Source organism: Barbus barbus (genome assembly GCF_936440315.1).
Source record: "Barbus barbus genome assembly, chromosome: 8".
Lineage (NCBI taxonomy): Eukaryota > Metazoa > Chordata > Actinopteri > Cypriniformes > Cyprinidae > Barbus > Barbus barbus.
Window position 1 is genome coordinate 11,615,119 of NC_136736.1, and position 12,200 is coordinate 11,627,318.

Here is a 12,200-nt window from a genome sequence, read left to right on the forward strand (position 1 = left end):
CGTAATGGTTTTTATACTGTACAATCTGTATGTGCTATTGCCCTACACCAACCCTACACCTAAACTTAGCCCTCACAGGAAACATGCTGCATTTTTAGATTTTCAAAAAACTTTATGCTGTATGATTTATAAGCTTGTTTCCTCATGGGGACCAAAAAATGTCCCCACAAGATTAAGATTTACTGGTATTACTATCCTTGTGGGGACATTTGGTCCCCAGGACGTGATGAATACCAGGTGCACACACACACACACACACACACACACACACACACACACACACACACACACACACACACACACACTATATATACCAGTTGTACCAGGAAATTCCTAATATGGACAAAAGCATCCGGCTATTGTTGTATGATTGAAAACAGTTGTTTTCACAGAGAGAAACGTTTGGAAATATGAAGACATTAAACATACGATTGCGACAAATATGGTTTGTGTTTTTCAAGTCATCTCCAGGTAATAAATAAAGTAAATGAACAATGCAGTGCTAATTGACATAGGCCTAGCATTTATTACAGTCTAGAAACTATTCTGCCTTAGTATGTGATAAAAAGTGTTTTATATAAACAAATCCTTATTATCGGTTATTGCCCAGCAGTGTATCTGATTTCTAAGCCAATTAAAAGCTAGAAATTAAAGAAAAAATAAAGTTGCCTATACACTAGGCTTACCAGTCAAAAGTTTTTGAACCGTAAGATTGTTAATGTTTTTTAAACAAGTCTCTTCTGTTCATCAAGCCTGCATTTATTTGATCTAAAGTACAGCAAAACAGTAAATTTTTTTAAACAGTTTTACTATTTAAACAGTTTGTTCTATTTTAATATATTTTAAAATGTAATTTATTGTTATTTCAAAGCAAAATTTTTAGCATCATTACTCCAGTCACACGATCCTTCAGAAATCATTCTAATATTCTGATTTGCTGCTCAAAAAAACATTTATTAGAGTAGAATGTTTTCAGCTTTCTTTGATGAATAGAAAGTTCAGAAGAACAGCATTTATATGAAATATAAATCTTTTGCAACATTATAAATATCTTTATCATCACTTTTGATCAATTTAAAGCATCCTTGCTAAATAAAAGTATTCATTTCTAAAATGTATTTTCCAAAAAAAAATTATACTGACTCCAAGCTTTTGAATGGTATAGTGAGTGTATAATGTTACAAAAGCTTTTTATTTCAGATAAACACTGATCTTTGGATCCTTCTATTCATCAAAGAATCTTGAAACAATTTACTAAACTCTTAAATATTGATGATGATAATAATAATTTAAAAAGGTTTCTTGAGCAGCAAATCAGCATATCAGAATTATTTCTGGAGGATCATATGACACTGAAGACTACAGCAATGATGCTGAAAATTCAGCTTTGATCACAGTAATCAATTACATTTTAAAATATATTCAAATAGAAAGCAGTTGTTTTACAAATAGTAAAAATATTTCACAATACTGCTTTTTGCTTTATTTTGGATCAAATAAATACAGGCTTGGTGAGCAGAAGATACTTCTGTAAAAAACATAAACAATCTTACTGTTCATAAACATTTGACTGGTAGGTTATATAGCCACTGCTCCGTGTGTGTGTTCACTGCTGTGTGTGTGCACTATGGATGGGTTAAATGCAGAGCACGAATTCCGAGTATGGGTCACCATACTTGGCCGTATGTCACTTCACTATCACTATTCACACTATCACTATATCTATTACAGAAATGTTATATATATATATATATATATATATATATATATATATATATATATATATATATATAGTCGTGGTCAGAATTATTGGCACCCAATATGATCAAAGAAGGCTGTGAAAATTAACCTGCATTGTTAATCCTTTTGATCTTTTATTTAAAAAATTCAGAAAAATCTAACCTTTCATTGGATAATAAGCATTTAAAATGGAGGGAATATCATTATGATATACATGTTTTTTTCTCTAATACACATTGGTCACAATTAACCAATGTGTATTTTTTGTAAGGTTTTCTGACCCCGAGTATTTTCTGCAATTCTCCAGCTGTGGTCTTTGGAGAGTCTTTAGCCACTCAAACTCTCCTTCTCACTATGGATTAGGACAATATGTCATCTTCCAGGCAGTTTTGTAACATTTTGTGTTGATTGAAAATTCTTAATTATTGCCCTGATGGTGTAAATGGGAACCATCTGCTTTCACTGCTCTAGCTCTTTTCTTAAAGCCACTTCACTAATTTGTGAAGCTCAATGATCTTTTGCTGCACATCAGAAATATATTATTTGGTTTTTCTCATTGTGATGGATGATTAAGGGAATTTGGGCTTTGTTTTCCCTCCTATTTATATTTCTGTGAAACAGGAAGCCATGGCTGGATAATTTCATGCTACACCTCTGGCTGTTTAAAAGGCTGTTCCACAGGTGCACATGCAATATTTGTTTGTGGTTCTTTTGTAGTGGACTATTAATCTGAATTGAAACTGGTATGTGGAAACAGGTAGTTTCCTTATTAGAGCCATCTAAAATCAAAGACAAAACTGGTCATATATGGTCTGTGGAATCAGGGAGTTTCCTTTTTAGAGTTATCCAAAATCACAGGCAGAAGAGGTAGAATATAATTTTTTGGAGGGCTTTTATTTTGTAATGCAACATCAGATCGTCTTGAAACTGGTTGAGTGACACCCTGGGGTAGTGGACTATTAATCTGAATTGAAACTGGTCTGTGGAAACAGGGAGTTTCCTTTTTAGAGCTAGGCAAAATCACAGGCAGAACAGGTAGAATATGATATTTGAAGTGGTGTGAGGAAACAGGGAGTTTTTTTTGTGGAGACAGGGGTTTTTATTTTTATAACTATGTGTATTTACAGATAAAAAATGGTTAAATGCAAGTTGTAAAAGGCTTTTTTTTCTCACCAGACTGTTTTTTTTTTATTATTAATTGGTCTATTTATTTATTTATTTATTCATATCAGACCGTTTTAAACTTATTATTTCTATTTATTAATTAATTTATTCATTCATTCATTGAGAGAGAAACTGACTGAATGAATGCCACAGATCGCTTTTCCTTTGATCTGAGTTTTTACTCGCTATTACCGCAACGCCTAGTATATGCGCGCAGCACAAAATAAAGTGGCGGCTAGAATGGCCGTCTTTTTCGAAGTGGAGGCTGGCCTGACCGCGGTAGCAGATTGGCCCTCCAGGGAAAGATCTGAGGAACCCTGCTCTAGTTAGGCTACTCTGTCAAACACTGATCGGTCTGTGCCGCGCCGCTTTACGTCAAACATACCTAATACGTACGCGTATTTGCATCGTCTTTACCGTAGATCCCACCTTCTCACACACTATGATTGGTCCATTATGTACAATGCTTGCATGTTATTGGTCAAACTTTTCCATCATTACCTTCAGCAAGTATGAAAACAGGAAAACAAATCCTGGCAAGGACGTGTCCGGGGAAAATGGCACGTTTGTGCACTGCATTAAACCCTCCTTAGTGCACACCCTTAGCGACGAATAAATAATTCGTTGTCGGCAGGATTCGAACCTGCGCGGGAAGAACCCAATGGATTTCTAGTCCATCGCCTTAACCACTCGGCCACGACAACACATCCGCCTCACTCTTTCAAACTTTCAAAACTTTCAAAGAACAAATACTGTGAAATTCACTCGGCTTGTAACGTTAAACTTGATTGTATCAGTGATAAACCACTTGCAGTAAGATAAGAACACATTTGTAGGAGATAAGCTCCTCCTAGTGTTCACGAATGGAAACGTTTTCCCGCTGGAGATACTGCATATTTGCGGCACGTTTTCACTTACTCCTCGAATCAGAACTTGACCCAGCAAGTCAGTAGGTTCTTTGTCAGTCAGCAGAAATAAACAACAGTAATGCTAATAAAATAAACTGTAGCCTATAAAACTGCAACTTCTAAAACATGTCACAACTTGCCCTTACTTCACATTCATGAAAAATGCCCTTGCCCTAAAAACATATGTCTCTTAATTTACAGAATAAAATTCACAACAATTACTTGGGTATTTGATATCCACATGCAATTGGTCTGAACCATAAACTGAACAGCACTTGTAACAACTATGGCCTCACATAAGCTAAAGCACCTTACAGCAACCCACACCAAAAATATAGTATTACTGTGGTATTAAACCTTTACCTGTGCATATTTGCTGATTATTGTTGTAATGGAAATATACCAATTAAATATAAAAAAATTTTATCTGCTGGGCCTATTTAGTCTGTATTCATATTAAGTGGGTAAGACAGGCTGCCAAACACCATAAATGCTACAAAACCTATAATTAACTGTCCTTTATTCATTATGAAGGAAAAGACACATTTCTACCTCGCAGGAAGGACATTTATAATGTTAATTGCTGCTGTCACTAATATGTCATTAACATGTAAGTAAAAAAAAACATGGTAACAAACAATATGCCTACCAGATTTTGTTATCAAGTAGTGGAATATCAAAACTGAAGGAGTGACTCCAGGTTCAGTGAATTTAAAGGGGAAATAATAACTTGTAGTTTTAAAAGTAAGAGTGATATTGAACACAAAAAAAAATGGCTCAACACCAGAGGGAGCCAAACCACTACTTTTGAGATAATCTATCAGTATGACAAAGATGGACCACACAGACAAGAGACACAGATCCACTCATTTTCTGCTTTATTTATAGACGAGAAACTCTGTAACAAGATAGATTCCATTGAAAAAGTCAAAGATCTCATTTAATTAGGTCAATCCAACGCCAACCCAAGTTTGTTTGACTCTAACAGATAACAGATAGTCAATACATATAACTTAAATCTGGAAAAGGCACCAAATAAATACAAATAAATATACAGTCGAAACAATCCCAGAGAAAAATAAATAGCGTTACAAAAAAAAATAAAAAAATCTTAGAGCAAACTTTCTGGTTTTGTACAAATCCCCCATGCAATCTTCAAGGACTGATACAGAACATTCTTTCACTGGACTCCACTTCCAAAGTCCTAGAGCTGCACTGTTTTTTAATGTATAGGGAGCAACTGGGGGCCCCAAATTAGACCCATACTAGGAGAGTACAGGCTATTTATATTCTCCTCGACCAGCAAGGTGCTCATTGTGGATGCGTTTCCACCAGCCTCGTGTCTCTCTGTGTTTGTAGTCCCCTCTTTCAAGAGCCTGCACTTGCTCAGTCTGCTGCAGAACCTTGAGAGGAACCCAGAGCCAGACAGTAAGAACATCCAGGCCCACGTTAAGGATTGTGGGAGGTGTGTGTATGTGTGGAAGCCAGATGATTGGCTTGACCACAACCCCAGGTCCTATGAGCTGGTGCCGCTGTTGAATTTGTCCAGAACGGTAGTGTTGAATTTCTGGAACATCCACTGTTGTGTTTCAGACTCGGGGTCGCACTTGTTCATGAAAATCCGCTTATCGCCGGGGCTACAGTCCATGCAACCGTTGCTCACCAGGTGGTACAAAGACTTATCCTGGAGCAAAAAGAAGATGGGATGGAGAAAGAGAGAGAAAAAAAATAAATAAACAAGAAACACAGTCACCGGGACTCTGCTGGAGGTCTAATCCTGCTTTATCTCCCACTAGCCTTCAGTCAGATTACAGGGGTGGAACTGAAGAACCAGACACGGAATCCGCTAATCAGAAAAGCTGACTTCATTTAATGGCTTGAGTTTGGAGGTGAAATGTGAGAATTTGATAAATGATGGATGAGAGGGGTGGGAGGTAGAGGAAGGTTAAAGGTAAATTAAAGTGAAAGAATGAGGGAGCGCTTTAACATCAATCTCCTATCAAAAAGTAGAAGACAACAAAGAAACTATCCACTTGAAAGCGTTCTCCACAGCACACAGGGCATGTATATTTTTGCGCTAGAAACCACTGAGTATGCCAAACAGAGCTGGTGAAAAAATAGAGGATGTGTCCCTGAGGGAGTGATCAGGCTGAGCAGAGGAGGGACATGCCTTCGGGCTTTCGGCTCCAGTTCTGTGCCGCTCTCCCCTGGGTTGATTTACTGTTCTCTGTGCCTCAGGCAGCTACACTGCCAGGTACCACCTCTTCCTTTCAACTGTATATTTCCTCTCTCTATAGCGCCGTCATTGACCTATCCTGCAATGACAGTGATTTCTTTGCTTGGCACCTTAAAGCTCTTATGTGAGAGAGAATATCTCAGTTTAGGCTCGTTGTGCCTCGCTAGAAGGCTAGAAAAACTGAGCTTCTGCATTAGATTCCGTCGTTATGATGGGCCCAGAGCGCCAGGCGTTAGTCCACAGGGGCTTCTGTAACAAGGTGTGCACTGCTCTGTTTCTGTAGATATACTTTATTGACCTCCTAAACAAGATGTGGCGAGGGAATATGGCGGAAGACAGGTGCGGCTTTTCCTTAGAGATGGTATATGAAAATGTATGAAGCTATAAGAAAATGTAACACCTGGGTGTAAAACATTACTCATGTAGACTGTAATGGATTTTATCTCCATAACGCCAAAAGCTTTTGTATTCCGTCACTTGTCTTTATTTATATTGTTCCTACAGACAAATACTGTGCCTACTACTTTTTCTTAAAATATGTACAATTATTTATTTTTTAAAGGGCATATACATTTATATACATTTTCCTAAAGTTATAAAATCTTTTTGAAAACAAAGTATTTCTATATTTATTAATCGCAAGGCTTATGTTTTCATCTAATGGCTGACAATAATTTTAAAAAACATGAACAATTCAATTTTGCATATATATATATATATATATATATATATATATATATATATATATAGTAAATCTAAAGTCTTATGCCTACATATATAGTTACATTTTCTCAAGAAGTTTGTCAACTTTTTTTCTTTAAATGTATATACTATAATTACATTTTTGCAATTCGTGTTGCTTGAAAAAGATGTTATTTTATCAGAACACATCTACAGAGAACATGTTACTACATCTACCAGCAGGGGCTTATAAGATCAAACTGACTAAAAAACCTTGACCCCAGACTTGTAATCCATGAAGAAGCTTTTGAAGAAGCTACATGAAAGAAGTTAAAACTAAAGATGAGAGTACAGTAATTCTTATACATTTGTGGTATTTCAGTGAGTGGGTAGCTATGATCACATTTTTGACATCATTACCTTCCTGTAGCTCCAGTGCTGGTTGCCTTTCATACCATGGCAATCATACAGGGTGATGGGGCTATTCTGACTAATAGCATCGAAGCAGAATTTTCTGGTGTGCAGGGGATCCCCAGGCCTGATGTCCTCTCTCCAGCCAAACGTGAAAATCTAACCACCACAGGGAACAGTGATTCTCTCAATTTCAAGGAGACTATCACAGAATGAGCTTCATCAGTTAGGAGCCTTATACCTGCTCATGTGCCCATGTCCGCTCTGCGCCCTCTTTCAGACAAGTGTCCAGACGCAGCTCGGTGCCCGTGGAGCCATGTTTAGAGTCGATACACAAACCAGACGCCGCATTACGGATCTATGGACAGAGAAATAGATTTGTTGAATGCCACCCTTCAATTGCACAAGGATTTCGCAAGGTTAGCCTTAGCATTGCTATTGTATCTAACAAGGTTCAAGAGCAAGGAATTGGAGATCAAAAAGTTTGTAGGACAAATCTGTACTGTAATGCACACAAAAGCACTGTTTCAGCTAGTGAGCTGCCTCGCTGCCTGTACTCTCTACATAGGCAGCTGTGTTTGAAGGTAGCATACTAACAGTCATGGAAAACAGCCAGGCACTCTACACATACAAACAACGCTCCACACACAAAATTTCAGTATCAGCGACGTGAGACGAGTAATTAAATAAGCATAAAATGCACAATACTAATACTTTTTTTAGTTGTTAAATATTGTACGTTTATTATATAATTTATCAGTTCTGAATACATTATACATGGTTCAACAATAAGGAATGTTCTGCCCTGCCAGCATTTTTAACTAAGCAGCCCACCACAAAAAAGTATTTTAATTTATCATTTATTTTTAAATGTGCCAGAAATACTGATTTATCCATATATATAATTTAAGTCCTTTAAACTGCTTTTGCTAAAAACCAATGGCACAAAAAATGACTCATTATTGGTTAATAATTTCTATTCCAGTTGTTCATGTTTACAAAATTTGGTCTTTATTGCAATTTCAATAAAACCTCAGATTTCACAGTTCTGTGAATATTAAACTGTCTAAAATGATGCCGATTAATGAATTGAGAATGTCAAAAGCCTCTGCAAAGTCCTCTGCACTTCTTCCTCAACTGTGCGGTTAGGCACAATCCGACCCCTGGTCTCCAATCTGTTCCAAGTGCTAAATCGGCCTATATAAATAATGATTCATTCAAAATACACCTGTTCACAAAGACGCGTGCACTTTCCCCACTGCATGAACTCCAGAGAGTTCCGCTGCCCCTTGTCCTTATATTGGTCTCTTTTTTTTTCATTTTTTGATTGGCTGTCCAGGTTGCCTAATTTTCTTTAAGGCATTCAGGTGTACCGACAGTGCAGCTCAATAATGCATGAGCGGCTGGAGCCACTGCCTCCTGAGCAGACACAGAAGAGCGGGCAGAAGTTTTGGCCAATTCTGCTCGCTTAGTAACCTCACTAGGGAGACATGAGGGGACCAGGGCCTGGGGCAAGGTCACACATGCACACACACATGCACACACAAACACAAAAAGGAGACCTAACAAAGAGGAAGAACTGTGGTGGAACATATTATGCTGTGCAGTGTAGTGCATGCACAATGCATAAGCTTCCACCGCTGAAATTGTGCACTGCATACCAAGCCCATAAGAGGAAACAGATTACAGGGTGTTTGTTGGAGCCCATTTCCTCAAATATGTTTTTCTCACGCTCATGAGTCCTGAACGATTGAGGTGAGGGATTTAGGGTTTTTGAGCTCTTGGCAAAGCACGACTGTTGAAAGTAATTGGAAATCAGTTAGTAGGCAGCACAAATCAACATGAAGTTCTGCTCCATGCCTTCTGCTCTGTGAATGCATGACTTAAAGCAGATTTTTCTTGTTGGTAACTAGATGCATTTGCTATTGCTCGCTGTCAGAAAGACTAAAATTCACTCGAAATGTTTGAATGAGTTTAAGCCACAGCTGAAAACTAATGCAATCAAATCGGTTTCTACAGCAGATGAACGCTACAAGCTTTCTGAGGCGGGTGAGGACAATGCATGACATCAGAATGAAAGATCCTAACCCTTGCGTTGGTCTTTATTACAGTTCAGGTCAACACTTTACTGCTTATTATTTACGGGAAAGGAAACGGTGCACGATTTGAGCTGTGATTTCTTTTCAAATGAGCTGGATTGGAGAATCGAGCGAGTCTGACAAATGGAACAAAATGAAAGCGAAAAGCAAGGTCACACCAAGCTCTGCCTTGCCAGTTTATTCTTAAAAGCTTATTTTTGTTCCCGAGGTTATAAAAAGAAAACATGTTTAATTCATTTTCTTGTCTATTAGCAGCCTCGCGCTCTCTTTTGGACCTGCTGTCGAGTGATGTTTTCGGGATGAATTATTTGACTTGTTCAACACGGTAACAAAGACATGCATTAGAATCTAATTTACTGCTAGATGCAAGCAATTTACTACCAAACCCCATTTCTGTGAAGTCAGAGCAGCTATAAATGTGTTCCAATATGTTTTAAGAAGCTCAAAGCCAGTGTTGTGGCTTTTCGAAAGCCTCTGTTCTCGTCATTTCTAAAGTTCCTCTAAAATTCAGCAGGAGGTTGTGCTGATCAGAAAGAAACTGCAAGAACATTTCCTCTTGCATCATTTTAAGTGCTCAATTTTGATTTATAATATTTATACCACAAAATAAAGCAAGAATATAAATTAAAGCATAGGAGGTTACACTAGAAGTGTGCATGCAATCACAAGCTCTTTAGAGGTAAATGCAGCAGAATCAGAGCAAATCAGCATGGGTCTCTCCTCTCTTCTTCCTCTCAAGCCGCAGGAAACCTGACAACTGCATTTACACTATAACAGCCTTTGGCAGCAATGGCTACGAGCATAGAAGTGGCTAAAAAGTCTGCTGATTGCATTATTTAAGGTATTTGAGTGTATTGAAGAGGCAATGGATGAGAGAGAGAGTATATACGTGTGCAGGGGGGCGAGTGGCATATGGTTGACAGCCTGCTTACCCATTTCACTGCCCTGTCAGCAGGAGGTCATGCCGACGGTGACCCCTGTCCTTTGCTGAAAATGCCGACAAGGGCCCCCTTCATTCCTTAGCTACCCCCATCTCTCTCTCTCTGTCATGGCCCGTGGGGGTGGCTTCGAAAGTCCAATGAGGCTCTTTTATTGTGCAATACATCAGGCGGGGTGACAGGTGGCCGCGCGGGCAGATCAGCTAGAGAGCATGGCATATGAAGCTATCAGCCTGACAGTCAAATTACTATCATTTCGCCTCAGGAAAGGAGATATTTACCATGCATAAATTTCCCCCGAGCAGGTTCCCCAGCCGCTCGCCACACAGCCTTTCCTTTTTACAATTTACAACAATTTATGTCGCTAATGCAGAGAGAGCCAATAAGTGAAACGGACGGCATGTTGTTGGCTAATGGACTTTTTTGGGCCGCCTCCACTGAAACATTTGAAACAGTTTCCATTAGTACCTCAGTCTGTATGTGCAGTTCGGATACTTTACGGTAAGCGTCAGGCCTCCAATTAATTCGGATGGGAAATTAATTACATTTGTAAATTATTACTTGCCTTTTCTGACACATCACAGCAGGGGATTGAAAAAAGAGGAGATGGTGTTCCCTGGGGGGATTCATTAAGGCATGATGTCTGTGAGGTACATCATTCAGCAGTGATTAAAAAGGCCCATCAAAATGCACAAGATGGGAATCAGTCCATGCATATTAAATACCCCCCACTATAACAGACATGGCAGAACTGCAGATGGAGAGAAATGGAAGGCCCGTTTCTCCACACGTGTTCCTGAGAACCGCTGTTCTGGCACAGGAAACCCAGATGATAATGAATGACTTGAATAGCCTGTCTGCCTGTATCAGCTTGAGTAATAAATGTATTACGCATCTTCTGTTTATTTATGGATTAGGAAGCAGTGCTGCAAACAATGGTTACGATGTGATGTCGCTGTATATTAGACAGTGCGGCTTTAGGTGAGGATCAGCCGCCTGCTTGTCTTTAGTGAAAAATATGTTATATCTCACCAGGCAGTGCTTCTCATAAATCAATGAACATTTCTGCATAAACTCTATGTCAGATGCACACTCACACATGCCTATACCTGTACTGGCATGCTCTGTCTCACATAAGATGTATTCACGACTGTGTCGTTTTTAGTGCATAACTCAAACCAAGCAAGCGGGGAATCTATCTATCTATCCATCCATCCATCTATCTCATATACACCACTGTTACTATTTACACAAAAATTGGTTTTATTCAAATTGCTCTGTTGTTCTAACTGCACTGATTTCTTTAAAACTCACAGCCACTTACATTCCTTCCCTTTCAAGCTCCATTTCAGCATCTTTATGTAGATGATCCAATTCAAATTCCAAATCATGAATAGAATGATTGAAAGCCAGTTATTAAATTCTGCATTTTGCTCAATCCTGGCATGTGCACATTTTAAAAGGGTCTTTGATCACCCACCTCTCCCCAGGCAGCAGGCGGTGGCTCCACAGGTGGGTAATATTTGGGAAGGTCCCAGGCCACAGTGTTCATATACCATTTGAAATCTTTACATTTGAGGTGTTTGCGGAGCTCTTTCTGAGTGGTCAGGTCACCGGTGGAGAGATGGCGGTACTCGGGCCGGCGCTGATAGATGTACTCTGTGTACTCATCCATCCATGTCTCTGCCACTCGCTTCAGGTTCTATGAGACAAATTAAGGGAAATATATGATTGTCGTTTGAAGGGGTGAGAGAATATATTGATTCTCCAATGCATCACATTTTTCTCTTCAATGATTCAGAATCGATTCTGAGCTTAGTTTTTCGCCACATATGGATATACTTTCATTTATGCAGTTTGGAATGCAGTACATGTTAGATGCACGTACTTTGTGCTTGTTGTCCTGAAGCTTGATCTGGAGAAGTTAAATGCACTTGCATCTCTGAATAATTTTATGATACGAAATTGATGTAAACACAGTCAGTTATGTTTTCAGAACAGGACAAAACATCTGATATGTCGA

General features: G+C 38.7%; 1 protein-coding gene across 1 annotated transcript in view; it reads right to left on the bottom strand.

The window, feature by feature from the left end:
- Positions 1–4,674: 4,674 nt before the first annotated feature.
- Positions 4,675–12,200, bottom strand: part of galntl6 (polypeptide N-acetylgalactosaminyltransferase like 6) — a 253,291-nt gene continuing 245,765 nt past the window's right edge. The window contains exons 10-13 of the mRNA XM_079423273.1: positions 11,658–11,879; positions 7,382–7,498; positions 7,150–7,299; positions 4,675–5,496 (exon numbers count right to left, since the gene is read on the bottom strand). Of these exons, the coding sequence (XP_079279399.1) occupies positions 5,329–5,496; positions 7,150–7,299; positions 7,382–7,498; positions 11,658–11,879 (657 nt within the window). The 3' untranslated portion in view covers positions 4,675–5,328. The remainder of the gene's footprint in view (positions 5,497–7,149; positions 7,300–7,381; positions 7,499–11,657; positions 11,880–12,200) is intronic.